At 40.9% G+C, this 22,907-nt stretch overlaps 1 protein-coding gene across 10 annotated transcripts in view; it reads left to right on the top strand.

Annotated features, from left to right (window-relative positions):
• The window catches only part of plekha7a (pleckstrin homology domain containing, family A member 7a), a 287,077-nt gene that overhangs the window by 190,387 nt on the left and 73,783 nt on the right, over positions 1-22,907 (top strand). For all 10 annotated transcript variants that reach the window (XM_041794816.1, XM_041794817.1, XM_041794819.1 and 7 more), the window contains 3 exons: positions 1,693-1,810; positions 12,751-12,855; positions 15,707-15,779. In XM_041794816.1, the coding sequence (XP_041650750.1) occupies positions 1,693-1,810; positions 12,751-12,855; positions 15,707-15,779 (296 nt within the window). The remainder of the gene's footprint in view (positions 1-1,692; positions 1,811-12,750; positions 12,856-15,706; positions 15,780-22,907) is intronic.

Genomic DNA, 22,907 nt, shown 5'->3' with positions numbered 1-22,907 from the left:
TGGTGGGGAATCAAAATGAGGTATCGATGTCTGTGTTATAATTCGTTTAGATGGGTATTGGCTGTGTTGGTCCCAGTTTTTGATACACATCCCTGTACATAGCTATCACAGCTAAAGCTATGTTCATAAAGCAGTTATGTAGCCACGTTATCTAAGTAGTGAAGTTAGCTTAAGCTACTTTTGCTAATCCTTATGTTGCTAACGCTAACTTTGCTACATTGGCCTATGTAAGAGGGTGACCAAACATCCTGTTTTCCCACGACATGTCCTGTTTTCACGTCCTGTCCTGGCTGTCCTGGTTGATTTTTATAAAGTGATGAAAATGTCCTGGTTTTCATTGTTGTTCATAAGGCCACTACACTGTCCGGCACTAGGGCACTCTGCACCTGCAGTGCTGCGTGTGACGAAATCCCTGAGAGGCTGCTGGTGGACGGCTCTCTTTACACTCACAACAGGCGAGCAGACAGCCATCCGAGCACTTCTGCCTGCAATATGCTGAAGCGCAAATATACATTTACCAATGAGCTGCAGATGAAATTCCCCACTTACCCAGTCGGGACAGGTGGGGAATTTCAAAAATTCAGATAGGCCTCTCAGAGTAACCTCTGAGAATTCTTGTACCAGAATCTGCTTAGGGCTTCACTTTGGCCAGGGGCGGCCCTGATTGAAATTATAAGGCATCTTTGAGTAAACTTCAAGTATCATTTAAGTATCTCATTGCCCGGCCCAGTGTCCTGGTTTTCGGTAATCAAAATATGGTCACCCTACTATTTAATAACATTAACTACATAGCTGGCATAGCTATGTCAGCTTTAGCTACAGCTAATGAAGCTAAAGTGAACCATTATTCATGTAACTACTTCTTAAATGGGTCTTTAAATAGATATATGCTGGATTAGACCCCTGACCTTGTTCTCTGTTTCATTAATGACATCTGGCTTTGTCATAATGTTTGTAATGTGGTTCTTTCATGAATGTTGCTGCCATATTTTGTTTAAGAATTAAGTTGAATTAAAAACATCAAAAACTGGAAAAATGTTGTACTGATAAATTAGGGCCGTTCCTTTCTGAGATTTACGGTGTCTCAGATAAACGGTCCATGAGAGATGATTGGTCTGCACCCAGACTACCTTGGTTTCATCAGATGAGGACCACAAGGGGGTCATGAGTGTATAGCGCTCCAGGCAACCAACTATATCGGATGGTTCACTTGTACATTTTGCAGATGTTTAAGGCCAATATATAATTTATACTACCAACAGAAATTTTTATACCTACCAATACCAATATTACACTTTCTTTTTTTAGCTGATTTCAATATCATACCATCAATATCATGCATCCCTACCTAATAATTCACTTGTTTAATTTCATATTATAGGAGGTTTTTATCCTGAAAGAGCCCTTACACAGTTAAATCACTGGAAAATATAATTCAATTTTGTAGAATGCCCCCTGTATATTTCTCTACTGTGTGTGTAACAGAGTTAAATAGTGCCTTTAATAGTAACAGCACTTTAAAAATGTCTTTTACCTCTATGTCATGGTTTTAGACTGCACTGGTGTAGCAGTGCAGCTCTCATATAAATAATATTACAGTCATAATTAAAGCATCTCTTTGACTTCACTTGATTCCATATCAGATTTGGAAAATGTGTCTTTACATTCTTTGTGTTGTTGTGTGTCTGTTAGGCCGCAGGGTGCTCGTATGATGTCCAAACTCACAGTTGAGCAGCTGTCCAGCACCACCGTCAGCGAAGCCTCTACTGCCATCACCTCGTCTACTGTGGACACCACACCTGCCTCCAAGGTAGGTCTGCTTATCTGTGTTTCTGTCAGTTTAGGTGTGTATGTGTGTGTGTGTGTGGCTCATTCTGCTGTGGTTGTATCTGAACTCTGTCTGAGTCTAGTGAAGACCTGATAGGAAGGGGAAAAGATGCATCTCATTTTCATCTCTTGCTTTTGATGCAAATATCTCAGGAACGCTTTGAGGGGTTTTCTTTAAAATTTGCACAGATGTCATCTCTGACTCTGGGATCAGCTGATTGAATTTTAGAGGTCAAATGTCAAGGTTATTGGGAATGTAAAGAGCCTATTAAATATTCAACCCCTTTTACTGATTATATGAATCAACTTTGGTCAATAAAATTTGGGTATTTTGCATAAATATTCACTTCCTTCAGGTCAGTGTTTAGTAAAGTCACCCTTAGCTGCAATCACAGCACTGAGTCTGTGTGGATAGGTCTCAATCAGGCTTGCACATCTTGACTCTGCAGTTTTACTCCCTTCTTCTTTGCTGAATTGCTCAAGCTGAGTTCTTGGCTTTGACTTGGCAACTCCAGAACATTCACCTTGTTGTCTTTAAACCATTTCTGTGTAGCTTTCTCTGTATGCTTCAGGCCTTTGTCTTGCTGGAAAGTAATCTTTTCTGAAGCCGTTGTTCTCTTGCAGACTGAAACCATTTTTTGAGGTTTATTTTTGGGCTTTTGCTGCCTTTAGAGGGACAATGGATAGAACTGGAAACAGGTATGAGAGAGTTAGGGAGAGACGTGGGAAAGGCCCACAGGCCGGACTCAAACTGGGCCACCCAACCCACGTACCTGGGGTGCACCCCAAACCACCAGGCCATCCAAGCCCAGATTTTCCCATATTTTGCTGCATTCATTTTACCCTCTATACCTTTGCAAGCCTCTCAGGGCCAGCTGCAGAGAAGCATCCCCACAGCATGATGCTGCCACCACCGTGCTTCACAGTGGGGGTGATGTGTTTGTGGTGATGTGTAGTGTTTGGTGTCTTGTCTGATGACCGTAAAGCACCATTTTGGGTCTCATCAGACCAAAGAACTTTCTTCATCTTGACCATGGAGTCTCCCACATGCCTTTTGAGAACTTGAATTTGAGATGAAAACTGAGTTTTCTTCAACAGTGGCTTTCTCTTTGCCCCTCTCCCCATATTAGATTTTTTGGGGGGGTCAAAAAAGCCTTCTTTTGAAAGGGTTCAATATACAAGGGGGTGAATACTATTTTAAGCACTAGATTTTTATCTTGATTCCAAATATGATAACTTAAAAAAATACCATAAGGTATTTTCTTCAAACTTTGCAAAAATATCCACTCAGATTTTAGGATAAACTTAAGTCTGATTGTAGATTTTTGAGGTTCTTGGTCAAAGGTCAAGGCCATTGTGTTCAACATCAAAGTCATAGTGCCTCATCTCTTGCTTGTGAATGCAATATCTCAAGAATGCTTTAAAGGGATACTTCAACATTTTGGCAAATTTACCAATTGCCATAATTCCTATAGTCTTAGTAATAGGTTCGTTTCCTTTAGTTGTTGGTGCAAGCTGTTTTTAGATCTGGGGGACCGTTAAACCAGCTGCACCGCTAACGCTATGTTAGCAGACGGAATTTTTGCTTTCCCTCATCAAACTCATCAAATACACAATCCAACAACTCCAAAACGCTCTTGTGGACAAATTGTGACCTGCACATTCACCACACTATGAAATAATAACGTTTAATTATGTAACATTAGGACACATGAAGCAAATACTCGGAACTATACTGCCAAAATGTTGAAATATCCCTTTAAGCGGTTTGCTCCAAACTTTGCACAAATATCCGCTCTCCCTCAAGGTTGGTTTGAACATATTTTAGAGGCACGTGGCCAAAGTAAAAAAACACAGCCTCTTCTCCCTGACCCACCACTGTCCTCCTGTCACCTGCATACCTTGCAGAGGCATACAGTCAGCCCCATGGCAGTTGTTGTTGTTTGCAATTAATGCCAACGGTTCTGCTCAGCCTTCAGCAGTGAGGACAAAGGTTACAGTCATATATTGTGTCTAGGCAATCATTGCAAAGCTGTTTGAACTGCATATAAAACTTAAAGTTACAGGTCAAATGGTTGTGATCTACATTAAAAATAAAGGAGAGGAGATGACAGAGACAAAATGGACTATGCTTTAACTCTAAATCAGCTACAAAGCCACATAAATCCTGTGCTTTAAATTTTTCATCAAAGGCCCTCTTTCTCTCTCTTTCTCTCTCTCTCTGCATTTATATTTCACAGCCTTTGACCAGTGTGAAAATCTCTGTGCTCTGCCCGTCATGTCTCCTCTTGTTTCCTCCATATAGAAATATCCCTGTGTATACTCAGCATGTATGCACTGACAGTTTGCCCATCACTGCATATGTTTGCTAACGGCGATCTCTTTCTTATGAGCTAGCAGAGATAATCAGACTTCTCTGACAGCCTCTCTGTCCCACAGCTGACAGCTGCAGTACCACCATCAGGCTCCCTGAGCTGTGAGAAATCTAGCCTGAGACAGCCCATCAGCCAGCCTGATTCTAGCTGAGACAGCACAGTTCACACAAACAAGCCATGACCCTAACAGGCTGATTACAGTGTGATAACTTGACGAATAGGGTATAGTATATGTTTGTCAACAGGCAATGCACCATTATCATCAGCTGTTTCCCCAGTTAAATACGGTATCAGTACCTAGTGTCCACTATGCATCACAGAGGTGACACCAATTTCTGTAAGCTGGGAGAATAACAGGAAGAAACTGAGAAAAGATTGGGTGTCACAGACCTCAAAATCACATTATGAATTCCTGTAAGCCCTCTGTGGAATCTGTTGTAGCACCCACCCTGCTAAAGTCAGGATCTTTTAGTTTTATTGCATTTTCACAAAAGGAGAACTACAACCATAGCAAGTAACTCTGTTTCACTGTCCACACTCATATTGAGCTTGCAGCTACAAAACAGGCATGAAATGTGGAAGTGGAAATGGAAGCACAGAGATTTGTAGCTACAGAGACAGTATGTTGTCACTCTCAGTTGCTGCAATGTGAGCTGACAGACTTTCAGAGCAACCTGTTGCATGCGCTTGAAAGTTTCAGCTTGCCTTCGGATAATTCTTTGGTATAAACTAGGCTTTGAGGAAGTGAAAAACAGTCTCATACAAGGTGGAGAGCTGTAATTGAATGGGAGTTTGATTAAAGCACAGTTTGGAGCCAGGCTTGTTGATCTGATGTAATTAAGAAAAGTCACCCCCCTTCCTTTATCCAGGAAGTGGTACAGCAAGACAGAAAAGGCTGCATTGATTCCCACTTCTCCTTCAATGAACTCATTAACTTGTTGCTTTCAGGCACTTAACCTGAACACTCCATCTTGATTACCACTCCTTGGATAAATTATTTTCAATTATTGCAGCTAATTGCAAATGGAATAACCTCCCATGATATTTTACGCCATGCACAAATAATAAATCTTTGCTCTTTAACCATGGCACAAGGATTGGACTCCATCCAGCCATTACGATGATTATTGCATTTGGGGTCTCGAGGGGGCTGGCGCGGATCCCAGCTGTCACTGGGCGAGAGGTGCAGCAGAGCTGGAATGTGGTTTTGTTTTTTTTTTTGCTTGGTCTACCACTTTGATTTGGATGGAAGTCTCCCAAAACTTACGGAAGGCCATGAAATCAGTTATTTTCTTAAAAAAACTTGTGTCAAGTTTGCCTCACTTGTACTTCGTGTTGGAAATGAGGGGACAGCTATGGAGCAAGCTCTGACCCTCCTGAAAAGATTTTGTACCCTCTGAAGAAGGGACTCCCAAACTTTTCAACCCATTGCCCCCCCAGATAACAGCACCAGAGACCGGGACCCCTAATGTCCCTAAAGCATACGATGTTGCACAAAACATCATGTACAAATTTACATTGTAAGGAGTTTTTGTACACCTGACTAACATTTAAGCACAAAATTAATTTATTACCTTTTTTTTTTTAATTTGAATTTATTTCAAGGATACGTTTTTACAATAATGGATCAAATTTTCTGGAAAGCATCCTATGACCCCCCAAGTGTCTCGTGAGTCGTGATTTCCACTTTTTAAACCTTTGCTCTCAAGCATGTGGCTGGAGATGGAGATGGAGACATCATAATTATATACAGTCAAGCATCCCACCCAGGTCGCCACTGACTGATTCACTGCCCCTCCGTAAATGTGTGCCCTGTGTGAGGCATACATTTTATTCACCATAAAGATTTCCTCCGGAGTAGGTAAGCCTCTCTGTCCGCCTTGTTTATTCATTTATATCCCTGTCACTCTTCTTTCTTTCAGTCTATATCATTCACCTTTTTTTTAACTCACCCACACACGAACATCCCCAGCGCCACAGCAGCGTGAAATCCCATCCTGCCCCATCAACAGGTGCCTCAGGACTAAGATTGAACATGTGTCATCGGGCGCGGTGCAGAGATGACAGGGCATCCATCATGACGCCCCGTCGTCGTTTCCACACCCGTGTTTTCTGGCCTGCAGCCCTCCCAGGTGCTGCGGCTCATCAGCCCCACCATCCAAGCACATGAAAACAGAGCAGGAGCCCGACTCTGACGGAGAAAAGTCTTAGCAGAGAAACGTTACTCAGAGGAAAGATGAGTCATTGGTGCCCCCTTTGCCCAGCCCACCGCCATCAGGAAATGAATCCACATGTTGAATAAGTCACAGCTTTTCTGCCGCTGACAAACATCAGAGCTGAAGACCAGACAGATTTCTCCCACGTCTCGCTCACATCTCTCCCTGGTGGACTCGTGTTCTGTCTGCTGGATGCATATTTAGAGATGTTGTCTTCACAAGTAGTCTGCTTTCTACTGAGGGATTCATTTAGGAGTTCCTGTCGTTTCTTAGTTTGCTGTTATGAATTTATGTTGCTTTATGTGCCTTACCTTTCGCTATTTAATACTGAAACATGGAGGACTTTTAATGTCAGATTTTTTTTAAACATTATGTAAGTCTAAGTGGACTTTACTCGGTAAAGTTATAATATTTTTTTCTTTTCTGTTTTTACATCAGAAAGAACAACCTAAATATTTTACCTTTGGTACACTCCTGAGTCCAAAAGCCCTGAGTTTCAAATGAGTGCAGATGACTCTAAAGAGTAACTAGAAATATGCCTATGACTGCCCTCTACAGGTTGAAACTGTGCTACTTCATTTAAATTTTCTGTTGGCTGATATAGAGGCAGATGACTGACTGTATGAGGTTCCAGCTGTCTTCACCAACTCTATACTGACCTCTAAACTGACCTGACCCCAACATCAACTGTCTCAGTCTGCCTGTGCCAAGGCCGCCCATAAGGGGTGATAAAGGGGAGAGCCTTCTGGGTCCCAGCCACACTAGGGCCCATGGAGGTCAGCAAAATCCTGCTCCATTGTAAAGTTAAACTGTCATAAACATAATTTATTTTTGACCCAGATAAGACCCATTCTTATCAAAGCAACCAGAAATGCATTTTATATATTGATGCTGTAGTATATAACTTTTTTGAAATGTAAACCCCTTTATTTAAAACAGAATTCACTTTTCTGGTAAATGTTAACAATGTGGGCGGGCACACTGAACTGAACCATTAGGAAAGTAATGTCGACTTCACTGCAAAGTCATCAGATGCACAAACATCAGGATGCCAGATAAGTAGAAGAAACCAAGTCAGCATTGGCATAAAGGGGTTAAAAATGTCAAAAACAAGCAAAAAGTGGCCAAAAGAATTGGCAAATTGGTTAAAAAGGGGAAAAAAATTGGGATAAAAATGTGAATACTGGGCAAAAAATGGCATAAATGGGGGCGCAGGTGGCAGAATGGATAAGGCGCGCGCCCCATGTACGCAGGCGGCCCGGGCTCGAATCCGGCCCGAGGCCCTTCACCCTTCATGCCCTTCATGTCTCTCCCCGCTCCCTTCCCTGTTTCCAACTTTATCCACTGTCCTCTCCTCTATCAAATAAAGGCACAAAATGACCAAAAAAAAAAGGCATTAATGGGTTTAAAGTGTCCAAAAGAATTGGCAATAAAATAAAAAAGGTGGAAAATCTGTCTTAAAATGTCAAAACTGGGCAAAAAGTGGCAGAAATGGATTAATAGGAGCAACAAGACGTGGCAAAGTAGGCTAAAAGAAGCAATAGTGGGTTAATACTGGCAAAAATAGCCGAAAAGTTGCAAAATGGGTTAAGAGTGGCAAAAAAATTGGCAAATTGGGTTATAAGGGCCAAAAGTGATGTGTTTAAAAAAGTCAAAACTGGGTAAGACGTGGCCAAAGTGGGTTCAAATTAGCAAAAAGAATTTGGAAAATATGTTTAAAAGGGGCAAAAAGTGGGATAAGAATGTAAATACTGGGCAAAAAAGGCATAAATGGGTTTGAAGTGTCCAAAAGAATTGGCAAATAAAAGTTAAAGGTTGAAAATTTGTATAAAAATGTCAAAACTGGGTAAAAAAAAGCTGAAGGGAAAAAAGTGTAAAAAAGGGTGAAAAGCTGCAAACACTGGTTGATTATGGAAAAAATAGGCAAAAGGTAGCAAAAATTGGTTAATGGGAAGAAAAAGAAGTGTCAAAAAAGTGCAACAAGTGACAAAGATCGGTTAAAAGTTGCAGGCAGACGTGGTAAAATGGGTTAAAAGTGGCAAAAAAAATGGCAAAATGGGTTTAAAGGAGCAAAAAGTGAATCAAGAATGTCAAAACTGGGCAGAAATGACAGAAATTGGTTAAAAGCTGCAAAAAACAGTTAAAAGTGGGAAAAAATTGGCCAAGGTGGAAAAAAGGTTAAAAATGGCAACATGAATTGGCAAATATGGGCAGCAAAGTAGAGAAATTTGCTAAAACGCAATTCCAACATCTGAAATTGAGGTAACTGTCAGCCAGGATGAATTGCACCGATGCTACTGATACATCGACGTCATCAATAAATAACCACTCTGGACCCTCCTCCTTGAGCGCAGATTGCACTAAAATGTGCAGCAGCCAAGAGGGTGAAGTGAAAGCAGAGAGTGAGGGAGGAAGAGAGCATGCCTCAGAACAAGGACAATAGTAACAGTAATAATAAAAACCCCATAAAGAACCCCAAACCTAATAAGTTTGACTCATTCATGATTCAAACTATTTAACTGAAATTCTGCGTGATTATTTTCCATTGAAAGTAGCTCAGGTTGACTTTTAAAAACTGTTCTTTTATAAAGTGTCTATTGTAAAGAAGCACTAACAAGGTGAGGAAAAGCGAGCAAGCACTCCCCCCGTTTAATTATCTCTCTGTCCCAGGTAATTCTTCCCTGGTGAGGGATTTGAGCCACTGACCTCCAGCTCTCAGCCCGGGCTCTGTGTGCTTTTTAGGTTTCCATTAATGTAACAAATAGCTGCTCTGCATGCTGAGTCACTCACCTACAAGACAGAGTGCTTCTTTGCAGCAGGGACCAGAGCCTTTTCCACACAATTACCCTCAGCCTAAAAATAGCGCTCCGGATCCCACACATGCATATCTGCAGACACTCACACAGAGGCAGAGGCATGAACGGACACATACAGTGGCGTGTATTTACCGATGGGAGACTCTGATGTGACAGCGCCGGAGCCGCTCTGTGTCTTTGCATCATGCTTGGCCAACCAGCCTCCCTTTAATTAGCGAGTAGGTTCTCCAGCTGTGGATGCCTCCCAGAGCTGCTGCCTGTCTACATTTACGCTCACGTAGCTTCAGCGCTGTTTATTCTATGCAATAACAGCGTGACGAAGGTGTGCGTGAACACTGTAGCAATGCAGTCTTTCTTCTCAGGCTTCAGAGTAGATGGTGGTGTAATGAGATTTCATGAATATGTGCACAGTGTATAAGAATGTTTGCAGCGGCTCACACAGAAGCACAATAAAAATGCAATTATGACGGCGTTTCCTCAGCCACCAGCACCCGCTCCTTTCCTTAAATGTATTCAATACAGGATTATTTGACATAAGAGCCTGGTATGTGGTGTAATATTTACACAGATGGCAGAATTACATCTCAATGAGCTGGAACAGAAGTAAACACTACCAAAACTACATATATTATAGCCCTGGGCTTCCCAGGAGATAGGACAGGAATTGAGTTTTTACCAGAAAGCAATGGAATTGGAGTTCAAGAGATCAACAAATGGGTTACACAGAATAAAATGTTACATTTCCAAGACCATTTTCTGTTCGACCATCTGTGAAAGCTGATGGGGGGCAATTTTCAGCAGAGATGTGGTTTGAACCCATAAATCTGTCTGAGTTTGGCTGGAACTTTTCTATTACACTTTAAATCAAGCAATAGCTCCATTCCATCTGCTAACACTCATTTTTACGTCATTTCAGCTTATATTCTGCTTGCAGTGCCTATAAAAGTATTCTCCGCCTTAGATGTTTATCCTTTTACCCTCCTTTAAGGTCAAAGTGAAAACAGATTCCTTCAAAGTAATCTCAGTGTAATAAAAATATGTAAGACAGCTGTGTCTGGAAGATCCAGTCACTTGAAGATCAGTTTTCCTGGCTACCATTACACCATGAAGACAAAAGAACACTCCAAGCAACTCAGAGGAAAGGTTATTGAAAAGTATAAGTCAGGGGATAGATAATAAAAAAATCCGAGTCACTGGACATGCCCTAGAGTTCAGCTAAATCCATCATCAAGAAATTGAAGGAATGTGGCACATGTGTAAATCTGCCTAGATCAGACCATCCTCACAAACTGAGTGGCCGTGCAAGAAGGAGACTAGTGAGAGAGGCCACCAAGACACTTAAGGAGTTCAGAGCTTCAGCAGCTGAGATGGGAGAGACTGCATACAAAAACTGTTGCTTGGATTCTTCACCAGTCAGAGCTTTATGGGAGAGTAGCAAAGAGAAACCCACTGTTGAAGAAAACTCAGATTCAATCTGGACTAGAGTTCACCAAAAGGCATGTGGGAGACTCCATGGTTCCTTGGTCTGATGAGACCAAACTGGTGCGTTTTGGTCATCAAACAGGACACCAAACACTACACATCCCCACAAACACACCATCCCCACTGTGAGGAACGGTGGTGGCAGCATCATGCTGTGGGGATGCTTCTTGACAGCCGGCCCTGGAAGGCTTGTAAAGGTAGAGGGTCAAATAAATGTTGCAAAAACTACACAGAAATGGTTTAAAGACGACAAGGTGAATGTTCTGGAGGGGCCAAGTCAGAGCCCAGACCTCAATCCAATAGAGAATTTGTGGCTGGACTGGCTGTTCATGTTTTCCCCCCTTCAAGTCAGTGTTTAGTAGATGCACCTTTGGCTACAGTCACAAACAACAATTTTTAGCATTTCCGCCCCAAAAAGATATAAATGTTAGCCAATGCTAGCCATGAAGCGTCTGATCCCAGAAACATGTACCTATAATGATATAAAGATGGCATTTTAGGAGGGCCCAGTCACTGGACTTTCAGGAGCTCAGCGATTTCTGTGGATTGGCCTGTTGAAGCCAGTTGGGAGAAGAGGCAAAAAAACAAACAAAAATTACCAAGGAACATTTTCAGTGTGGTTCTTTGCTCCTCTTTTGAATAAAGAAATGTTGCAAGTTCCAATGCGTCTGTCTCTCTAGCTGCATCCACGCTAATCACATCACTGACTGCCATTGTTTCTAGGCGTGCAGTAAAACTAAACCCTGTAAAAACCCTGCCCAGAGCAAGGTCAATGTGTATCCTTACTTTTTGTGTTGTTGTAGTAATAATGCATGCTTGTAAAAAATTCCCACAGCACACTTAGACTTCACACTTAGCTACACAATGTTGAACATGACCCCGTCCCTGTTTTTTTGAGATGTGTTGCTGCCATCAAATTCAATTAAATTCCTGATATGGTAAAATGTCTCTGTTGTTCTATTGTGAATAAAATATGGGTAAGTAAGATTCGCAAATCCCTGTATTTTGTATGCAGTGCCCCAACTTTTTTGGAAATGCTGTTGTATTTAGATCATATTAATTAGTCATCAGTGCTGTTTGTAACAGTATGGGCTCATATTTGAGGGCAGTTCATTAGCTATGAAATGTTGAAATGACTTTCTCTGCTTACAACCTGGAAAAAAACACAAGTACAACATTAAAAGATCACTTCAGCTTCCTTACCTGATCGGGGTGTTTGCCAAATGAAAGGGTCTCTTTGGAGTTTCTGTCTCGCCCTCTTTAATGGGTGTTCAGCTTCACTGGACAGACTTTCCAGCAGGTGTTTGTCTGCCTGGCAGCCGCTCCAGCACCCTACAGGTTACAAACCCACTTTTCCAACCTCCCACATGATCGTCTATTGAGACGTTTGAATCTAAATTTCTGACGAACGCCATGGAAACCGGGGCTGACGGTGTAATGGAGGTCCAGTGGAAAATTGTCTGCTCTGATAATGGCTCTAATTCTGAAAGAACTGGGGCAGAAAGAAAGAGGTTCCTGAAAAAGCACTAATCACGGTGTGGGTGAAAGTCTATTCAGAAGTGTTTAAGATCACACTGATGAGGCGCAGCATGTTTGCAGATGTGAGCTACTGTGACCGCTCTCTTTTCATCCCAGTCTCTTTAACTACAGTCCTGCACAAGAGAATAAATGTTCTTGTTAAAGGCTTTTAGATTATCTGTGGTGCTTTTGGTGTTATCTAATTAACCAGAAACTGTTGGACTGCAAATGCTAATGATGATGAGCTGCTACGATTTGCCACACAAATTTGCTGCTGAGCTGATTAGAGGTGTAAAAACAAACGGATCAACTTGTTGGTTAGCTAATTAGCATATAATCTGATTATGTAGCTCACACAGAGGACTGATAAGTGACTAAATGATCATGCAGTAGTCATCTGCACGTGTGTAATCCATGTTCTTTAATACTGTTGACGTCTTATTTAACACAATCAAGGCTTGAACATTCATTACATACTCCAGCATCTCATTAAAGCCGTCTGTGTTTGTGTTTCAGGGCTCCCGCTCCAGTGGCAAGGTGCACAGCTTCGGTAAAAGAGATCAAGCCATTAAAAGGAATCCAAATGTTCCCGTGGTGGTGCGAGGATGGCTCTACAAACAGGTAAAGATACACTCAAACACAAATTGAATCAGACATTTCTAACAATCTGTTAGTGTGGTGTGGATATTATTCAGTCTACCAAAAGTGTTTTCTGATTTCTGAAATAAGGCTGTAGGTGTTCTAAAAAATCCAATTTAGATTCTTTATGCTGCCATCAAGACGTTTCATTTCACCCAAGCCTAATAAGTCAGAGCCATCTAGAACAAAAGCTGTGCACATAAGAAAATCTATTTCCTTCTAAGTTTGAACAAAGTAAAGCACTCCAATAAGAAGCATTATCAACGTTGCAGGTAACAGTCCTAGCTAACAAACATACCCATCCGTCTGGTGTTCGGCACTCATGCTCTCAGCCCCACCCCAGCATCTACCTGTAGACTCCAACTGGGGGTTTGATTTACTGGTCCTTGTTTTATGTAACCTTGCAAAGCAGATGGATTTACCACACTCCATCTGATTCTTTAGGCAAATCCATCTTGAAAAACTCCAATCCAAAGCGTTTGTTTCAAACTGAAAACTGTTCGGATCAATCAGCGTCATTCGAGGAGAACATGGCAGTAGCTGTGGGAGAAAAAAAAAGAAAGTCGATCTCATGTCGTTATAATCACGTTTGCACACTGACGCTGAAATCTCTGTCATTTTTTTTTTTTTTTCTTTTTTCGGAACAACACTGAAAGCTGTTTATAACAGAAAAGATGTTTTCACTCCTCTCCCGGTCTGCTTTGGCACAGGTTTGTGATCGTTACGGTGGTGGTTTGCCTTTGAATTCAACGGCTGCTGCTATTCAGTGTCAGTTTAATCGGAACTGGACCACATTTCTTTTCAAAACAAGAGCCATACTAAAAAATTATCTTAACAGAGAAGGTGTTTTTGCACGTCTCCTGACTGGTCTTGGCATCAGTTTTACTTACAGAGCCCAAGATTACTACATCATTTTGTCTTGTCACTTTGATTGGCCCGTCATGAATGTAACAGACAGAATGTCCTCCTATTCCCTTCTGAGAATATTTTTGAAAAGCCCTGCCTTTATCCAAATGCTTTCTATGATAGCTCATGCAGTGGAGATATGAAACCATCTATCTGGCGTGTCAGGTTATATTTCACACTAAGTGCAATATGTTTTGGTACACAGCACAGCATGGGTCATTTCAAACTGTGCACTCACGTTGTTAAGGACATTTAAAAATGACTGCACTTTAAAGCACCTAAAACCTGCTCTAAAGTCTGTGTTGCATTGATATATTTAGAGGGTGCATGAGAAAAATGGACAAACACAGCTTTCAGAAAGTTTTCAGACTGTTTTTCAATTCTGTTATTTTGCAGCCTGTTGCTACAGTTAAAAAAATGTATTCACAATAATCTACTTTCAGCACTCCACCATGACAAAATCAAAACAGAATTTTAGAAATGTTTGCAGATTAGAAATAAAAATCTGAAATATCACACTGACACAAGTATGCATAACCTTTGCAACAACACTTAATTAAGCTCTGGCTCCTCCCACTTTTCTGGAGAGATGTTCCTACACCTTTGCTGAAGTCCACCTAGTAGTAGAAGATTACATTCATGATTTGGAAAGGCACACACCTCTCTCTAGAGGGCCTCACAGCTGACAGTGCATATCAGAGCTATATTGAAGAGGACGAGGATTATCTTTCAGGTATTTTTTCTCAACTTTTGATGATTTTGACTTCTAAAACTGACTAAACTTAACTTGTAGTTTATGCATGCCACATGGTAAGAAAGAAATATCAAGATTGCAATGATGGATTTTATGTTGTTGTGTGTTATTTTGGATTAGGACAGTGCACATCAGTCTGCATATCGGCATCAGCATTATACATTTATGTAAATATGCCTGACTTAGCATAACAGTAAAACTTAATCCGTAGACCTGAAACAGGTAATAATTTAAATACAAATTAAATTCAACAACTGTAAGTAACCCTGACAGTCCGTTTGTGTTCGTGTCTCTTTAACAGGGAAGAGATCTAGCTTGCATCTTCACACTCCTCTAACATTTCCTCCAGTGGCCCAGTTTTTATATTCCTCCTGATTAATTATTTTTCTTTGGCACTGCAGAGCACCTGCTGTTGATCACAGACACTATTACTGGAGACTATATTTGCATCTGAAGTTCGACTTAAAATATCTGTAGTTGGCGCCGTCCCACTGGAAAGCACTTGGCTTTAGTACAAGACAAACAGTGAGTGATGTTAGTGGGAGGCAATTATGTTTTAATGACCACACACTGAGGCGCATATACACCAACACAAGCAGGAATGTACACAGACTGAATGTAAAGCTGCATACACTCATAAGCAGGGCAATTATGGTTTAATTAGGAGAGAAAGCTCCTAAAGCTGGCGGATGCACAGTCACATGCAGATAAATTTACACTCGCTCTGGCATGGACAGACTTTTCTCACATTATGTAACACACACATCAGTATCACAGGGTGACCTAGTTGTAGTGACATGCATTTTTAAGCCACTGAATGACTTTTTATTTAGTTTGTTGGAGTGATCTCACCCTGTTTTGTATCCACACTCCTCCTCAAATGGCCCAGTTTTCAGCTGGAGATCATAAAAGACAAAGCGGGCTGTGAAGCAGCCATGGCAGGCCCAGCGAGCCAATGAACGAGGACAAATGATCGCTCCTTTCCCTCCCTCTTGTTCGTCTTCGCTCCCTTTATCCCAGCTCACTTCACTGTTTTTTATTCTTTTTTCCCGCTGTTCCTCACTTCTCTTTTCTATCTCTTACTCTCCTGTCTCATTATCTCCTCCAATCTTTCTGTGTGATAATCCATTTATTCATGTCTGACTCTTTTCATACTGGTACTTCTCTCTGCAGGACAGCTCTGGGATGCGTCTTTGGAAGAGGAAGTGGTTCGTCTTGGCTGATTTCTGTCTGTTCTACTACAAAGGTGAGTCTTTGTGAAAAAAAGTTCCTCCTTGTTATATCAGTGGGACATAGAGGGAAATAGCTGCAGTTCCCTTGTCCTCCTTATGCCCCCTCTTGCCTCAGTCTTTTTAAAACTACTTAAAAATTAATAGAAACCCTTTTGATGGAATAATCCCACCGCTACTATGCTCCTGTGGTGTCTCCTTCATGGTTGTAAGCTAAAATGTGACTGTCATGTTGTACTGCTGTATTTCAGGTAGACTGTCATGTAGATGCTGAGATGCTGATAGATGCTGGCAATACAAGCAGCACATTTTTGAAAAGCTTCAACCATTAAACTCGGTGTATATTGTCACCTTACTGGAACAGATAACAGTATCAGATGGCTAAAATGTTAGTGATATTTGGGTTTTGAAAAGTGCATAACCATGTTCTTATGGAGCCAGGTTTCATCTCAATCCCTAGACCTGTTACAAAGAAAACATATTACTAATATCTAAAATTACAAACCCAATTTAAAAAATCCAGAATACAGTGAGTTGCTAATTCTTGTCCACCTACTTAATTTAGCACAAGGCAAGAAAATAAATGTTCATTTTCATGAAAATATTGTTAGTAAGATGAGTAAGATGCCCACAACATTTAATTAAATCCAACTTTATTTACACAGCATGTTTAAAACAACCAGGGTCAACCAAAGTGCTTAACAGAGTCAAAGGTAAAACATTAATACATTAGTACAGAATAACATTAAACAAGTAAAATTAATTAAGATAGAACATCATAAAATAATTATGTTGTACCAAAAAGTCAAGACAGGGATCAGAAAACTGGAAAAGCTGTGAAATGTGAAAAAAAAAAAACCTGGAATATTCCAGGTAAGGTTAGTTGTTAACAGGTGGAAGCAGATGGATGGATGGATGGATGGATGGATGGAAGGATGGATGCCTGGATGGATGGATGGATGGATGGATGGATGGATGGATGGATGGAAGGATGGATGCCTGGATGGATTGGTGGATGGATGGATGAATCAATGGATGGATGGATGGATGGAAGGATGGATGGATGGATGCCTGGATGGATGGATGGATGGATGGATGGATGGATGGATGGACGGATTGGTGGATGGATGGATGGATGGATGGATGGATGGATGGATGGATGGAAATGGACCAACTAGATGGTCACCAATGAAGAGCTCTAAAGCCAGCATCATTGATTGTTTTAGGGTGTATTTGTGTTCATGAAATGGCTCACTTGTTCGTCTGTGAAGGCGCTGTTAACACTGAGAGGTTTTCGGTGAAAAATATGCTTCCATCCAGACATCTTTTTCAGGAACACCCTTGCTTATTCCAGCAAGACTATGCTAAGCCACATACCACATGAGTTACAACAGCATGGCTGCACAGTAAAAGGGGGCAGGGCCTAGACTGGCCTGCATGCAGTCCTAACCTGTCAGATACAAATTGTGTGGCAGCATGATCAGGCTCCAAAGCACCATCCTTTAACTGTTATTCATCTACACTCATTTAAGCTTTGGGGGTTATGACTTCACTTCTCCATGAAGTCTTGGCCATCTAGGCATGCAGAGGAAGTTTGTGAAAGCAGTTGAAAACAGATAAAAAAAAAAGCTTGTAAGCTTGTACAGTCATTATAACAAGAGGAATCCTCTGAGACCATAAGCCCTCCACTCTCTCAAATCCTTGTTGTGTGAAATGTTTATGAAAAATTGTTTTGATACATAAATCATTTTATTTCAGTGCTTTGCTGCATGAAAACTGTGGGAAATATTTGTCTTTGCAGATAACATTTTTATCTGTTTTGAAGTTTTGACAGCTTTCATCATAACAGGTTTGGACATAGTTGAGAAAAAAAATGAAGGGTTGGTGTATTTGAAGTGAACTGCAGCTCACAAACCAGCCAGTGATTCAATCATGGAGGACATTAATCTGATCTCTCACAGGGTTACGGCTCTAACACATGAACACAGACACACATAGCTACATCACACACTCCATCCAGCACCCCTCCCGCCCCATCAGTCTCCATCCCGCGGCTGTCCTTTATCTGCCTCTCCACGCCTTTCTTTTTTCATCTCCATATTCTTAAGCCAACCTTTTGGGACACGCTCCTCTGCCTCCCCGCCTCGACAGGAGGAGGGAATCAATTCTCTGTCGTCCTCTTTTCTCTCTCTTTTCTTTCCGTCCGCGTCCCAAGTTCAAAGGTTTCTCCTCTCAACATGAACGCTCTTGATCTGTCTCTGCACCGCTTCCCTCTATCTCTGTTTCTACACAAACAACCCAGCCTCCCTCTGCTTTCTTTGTTTTTGTTTTATTGCCTTTATCTGTTGGATGTTTCTGTCAGGGCTCCAGGGGTGATTTTCTTTGATAGAGGGTGTTTGTTTTCTCCTCATATGGGAGTTGCAGCAGCCTGGTGTTTACATATTACAGATGAAGTCATACATTGCATTTATTGTCAGCTGGATAGTGACTGAATCAAGATTAGGCCGTAATTTAATGGTGTGGCTTCCACACTAAGGAAAGGTAATTCTTGTAAAACACAATGTCTCATTAAGACTTTGGACAAATGTAAACTCTAACTCAAGAATAAACTCACTTTTGATGTCATAGGTCAAAGTTCAAGGTCATTGGGCCTTCTGTTAATCTCTTGCTTATGGACACAATATCTTAAAGATGCTTTGTGGGATTTTCTTTGGATTTTGCACAAATGTCCACTCTGACACAAAGATGTAGAGATTATATTATAGGTGGTGTACAGTGCCTATAAAATGTATATAAACCCTTTGATGTTTTCCCCTTTCAATGATTTTTTTAAATCAATCATTGTAAAAAAGAAAAAAAAACAATACAAAAACCTCTTAAATGTCAAAGTGAAAGTAGATTTCACTGCTATTTTGCTCCATTCTCTTTTGCAAAACTGCTCAAGCTCTGTCAGATTTCACAGGGATCAGGTATGAATAACCCTTTTCAAGTCCACCCACAAAGTATCTATTGGACTGACGTCTGGGCTTTGACTCAGCCACTCCAGAACATTCAACTTGATGTCTTTAAACCATTTCTGTGTAGCTTTTGCTGCATGCTCTGGGTCATTGTCTTGCTAGAAAATAAATCTCCCAAGCCACGGATCTCTTGCTGACTGAATATGATTTTCCTCCATATATTTTACATTCATTTGAACCTCTACTTTTACAAGCCCTCCAGGGCTGGCTGCTGAAAAGCATCCCCACAGGATGATGCTGCCACCACTGTGCGTCGCACTAAAACTATTCGTCAACATCCTTTTTTTCCATGACAGAAACTAGACTAAGACTAACAAAAATAGATCTGTGATGATTAGAACTGACTAAAGGTAAGTTTAGTTTTCCTCAAGACGACTAAAACTAGACTAAAATGTAATTTAGTTTCCGTCAGACACTCAAAATCCATGATATTTCTCCACTGTGGGTAAATCTATCAAAAAACAATGTAGCTGTAGCTATTCTGCCTCTCAGATGTAGAAAGCAGGGACCCTGGCTTAGGCAGGGTGAAGTGAACACACCACCATGACTTGGTACCAGATTTAGGCAAGAAAATAAATGCTTGGACTAAAAGAAAATACTAAAATGTGAGGACTTTTTATGGACTAAAACTAGACTAAAAATTAAAAAGGGTAGAAATGACTATGTGGCTAATGGGATATGCCCCAACGATCGTCGGGGGAGGCAAATCTTGCCCCAAATTGGGCTTAAAAGCCTGAAGTGTGTGGCCGGCCTAACTCCTTCAGAGTAGTCATAGGTGTCTTGTGGCCTCTCTCACTAGTCTCCTTTTGAGGACGGCCTGACCTAGGCAGATTTACACATGTGCCATATTCCTTCCATTTCTTGATGATGGATTTAACTGAACTCAGGGGGATGTTCGGCACCTTGGAAGGTTTTTTTTTGCATCCATTCTCCTGACTTTGACTTTTCAATAACCTTTTCTCTGAGTTGCTTGGGTTGTTCCTTTGTCCTCATGGTGTAATGGTAGCCAGGAATACTGATCAACCACTGACTGGACCTTCCAGACACAGGTGTCTTTATACTGCAGTCACTGGAGACACATTCACTGCACTCCAGTGATGCCCATTTCACTAATAGTGACATGACTAGCACCAATTAGCTGGACCTCTGTTGAATTAGGTCAGTCACTTTAAAGGAGATACATATTTATGCAATCAGTTAATTTACCTTCATATTTTTATTTAAAAAAGGCAAAATTATTTTTGCCATGATTGACTGACCATGGCTTGATGATCCCTTTGGCTACTTGTCATCTTCATCACTGTATTTAATTATGCAAACAACCTCAGCTTCTCGTTCTTAATTATATCTCTGCCCAGGTCAGATGAATTCAGTGTTATTTTTTAGACTTGATTTCTTATAAATAACACTGAAAAACCGTACAGTATCTTTCATCCTCCAGTACAGGTGAGAAAAACACCCTCCTCTCAAAAGGAGCAAAACAAACAAAAAGCGAGGGCCGAGCAAACAAAATAGAGACAAACAGCGTTATTCTTGTGCCGTCTGGATGTTATCTAACACTCCACTCGTCACGGTCCAGTCTGCTCACAGCGACTGTGTTTGCTCTCAGAGTGTGACAGACGGGACAGAGCAGATAAAAAGACCTCCACGTCTCGCCCACCATGTGAGGAATGTCTCCTCTAAAAGTCCTTGAATTATTTTTAACGCATTACTCCTTTAATCCACAGCACCGCCTTATCACCTCACAGCCAAACACCCACGCACGAGCAGGTGTCGCTCACACACGCCATTGCTACATTTTATGATGTGGTAATTGTTTGCTGCACACACACCCCTACACACACACGCACACACACAGACATTCCAGTGTGCTGTCACAGCGCTCAGAGGAAAACAAATACTCTGCAGATTACTTATAGATGTGTGAAGTGATTAAGACATGGCATGTTCTGGTTGCATGGATGTGTTTGCTCTTCAATCTTTGTCAATGCTCTAGACTAATTATGTTCTTTAAAGCAAAAATATTCTTTTGTACAACATTATGTACTTTTTTTTCTATTCTTTAATACTACATTTTATTTTATACATACTTGTCTATCTGCTAGAGATGCATGCAGTTAGGAGGATAAATGATTCAAGGCAGATCTTGCCAGTCGGCCCCAGAATTGTAAGCTTTTAAACTAATTAGCAATATTTCTAATAATTAAAGGCCCATAATCCTGTTATTCAAAGTTAAATAACATTTAAAGCATAAATCTCAGACACTTGTTTTCCTCCTGAAAGCCCTCATTTTGCCATTCTAATGACGCTATCCACGCCTTCGTAGCTCTTACAGAATGTTTTCTAGTGAGCCTGGAACTTAGCTGACCTTCTGGAGTCTTTAAAGACCAAATCAACACCAGTAACTCCAATACTGGGCATCTTTTTATCAACTTATAATCAACTTATAAACTTATGTCTGTTTGTATCCCAGAATGCATTGTGTCTGGGCTGTGACAACCAGTGGCAGGCTGTTCCATCATTACGTCATTCTTTAGTGAAGAGTGCATGTGCACAGACTTGGAAACTGAAGAAGAGAGTCTGAATGACTCATAATAAAGAGAAACAGACACAGAAAGGATATGGTTTGTCACTGCAGACAGAAACTGCTTTGAATAATGACTCAAATTCCCAAAAGCGCACTGACTTTTTATTGTAAAAATGTGAATATTTAGAAGACTTTTTGTCACAGAATTGTTCATTTTTCACTTTTTGGTCTCAAAGAGATGGGAGAAGAAGTTTGTGAAAAAAGACCCCCTTTGTAGTCCCAACACGGCACACATCTTAAAGTCCAGGCTGTCCTGAAAAAGGGCATTTAGAGCTTGACCTCCCCTCGGGGTTGATGTTTACAAGCTTTTTAAGACAAAAAGTCTTAATGGTTAAAAAAAGCTTAGGGCTTAGAGGAATAAGTCATGCATAGGCCATGTCAGGTTAACTCACATGTAACAAAGCCTTTAGTAATGACATTCAGCTAAGAAATGTGAAACAAGGACTGGAGGCCATTGGCGCTAGCACTGCTTACCAGTACTGCTGTTGTTCTGCTCTTGTAGTGTGCAGCACTGACTGTTTTCTGGTTGTTTTCTTGTTTTTTAACTAGTTCAGTCATAATTTGTGTTTAATCAGGTGTGACATCATATACTTAGGAACATCAGCACTCTGCACCTGTGATAGCCAGGGCTGGAAGCATGATGTGTGGTCGGGTTATCTCTTCATTTGTCCATCCATCTTTCCATCTGACCCATTTTTGTGAACATGACATCTGGACAATGCTTTTAGTGTTTCTCTGATAAACTGATAAGATTCAAGCAGGTGTAAGTCAAACTTAAATTATGGTTATTGGGCTTCAGGTTTGTCCAATATTTGTGAACAAAATACCAAGAAACACTTGAGTTTTTTTTTTTTTTTCTTTTCAAACTTTTGGCACGCTTACTCAAGGATAATCATACTAGATTTTTGTGGTCGTAAGTTAAAGATTAAGTCCATTGGTTCTCATTTCACACTTTTACTTGTTAACACAATAACTGAAGAAAGCTTTGAGGGATTTTCTACCAATTTTGCACAAATGTCCTCTCTCATTCAGGGATTAACAGTTTAGATGAAGGTGGTTGGACGTAGGTCTAGTATAAGTTTAAAATACAGTGAGTACAAGTGTTGATGCATTGATCCAATACCAGTTTGTCTTTTACTTTATATTTTGCTTTGTTTAGCCATGCTATATGTTAGCATTATAAACTGGAAATCTGTATACTGTAGTTTTAAAGAAGAAGAAAAAATGGCCGGTTGCTATACTTTGGTGGCGGTAAATGTACATATGTTTTAGGCATGTTGGGCACTAAGGATTCATTGGGGGAGGCTGAGTCAAGCTCGACACATGTCAACACACATGCGACGCTTGGCAGCCAAGTTCAATCATCTCTTTTGTCCCGGCCTTTTCGACCCTAGTATTGAGCACAGAGACTGCATCCACAGCATGGCCAGGTGCTCATGGCAGCCTGACTACCAGTTTGGAGGGTATCCATGCTAGGCCATGCTAACTTGTCACATCCACCCCTCACTCCACCTTAAAGTTGTAAACTTTGTTATTTTTGC

The sequence above is a fragment of the Cheilinus undulatus genome, linkage group 9 (genome assembly GCF_018320785.1).
Source record: "Cheilinus undulatus linkage group 9, ASM1832078v1, whole genome shotgun sequence".
In the NCBI taxonomy this organism is placed as follows: domain Eukaryota; kingdom Metazoa; phylum Chordata; class Actinopteri; order Labriformes; family Labridae; genus Cheilinus; species Cheilinus undulatus.
This window is presented reverse-complemented; position numbering and strand designations above follow the sequence as displayed.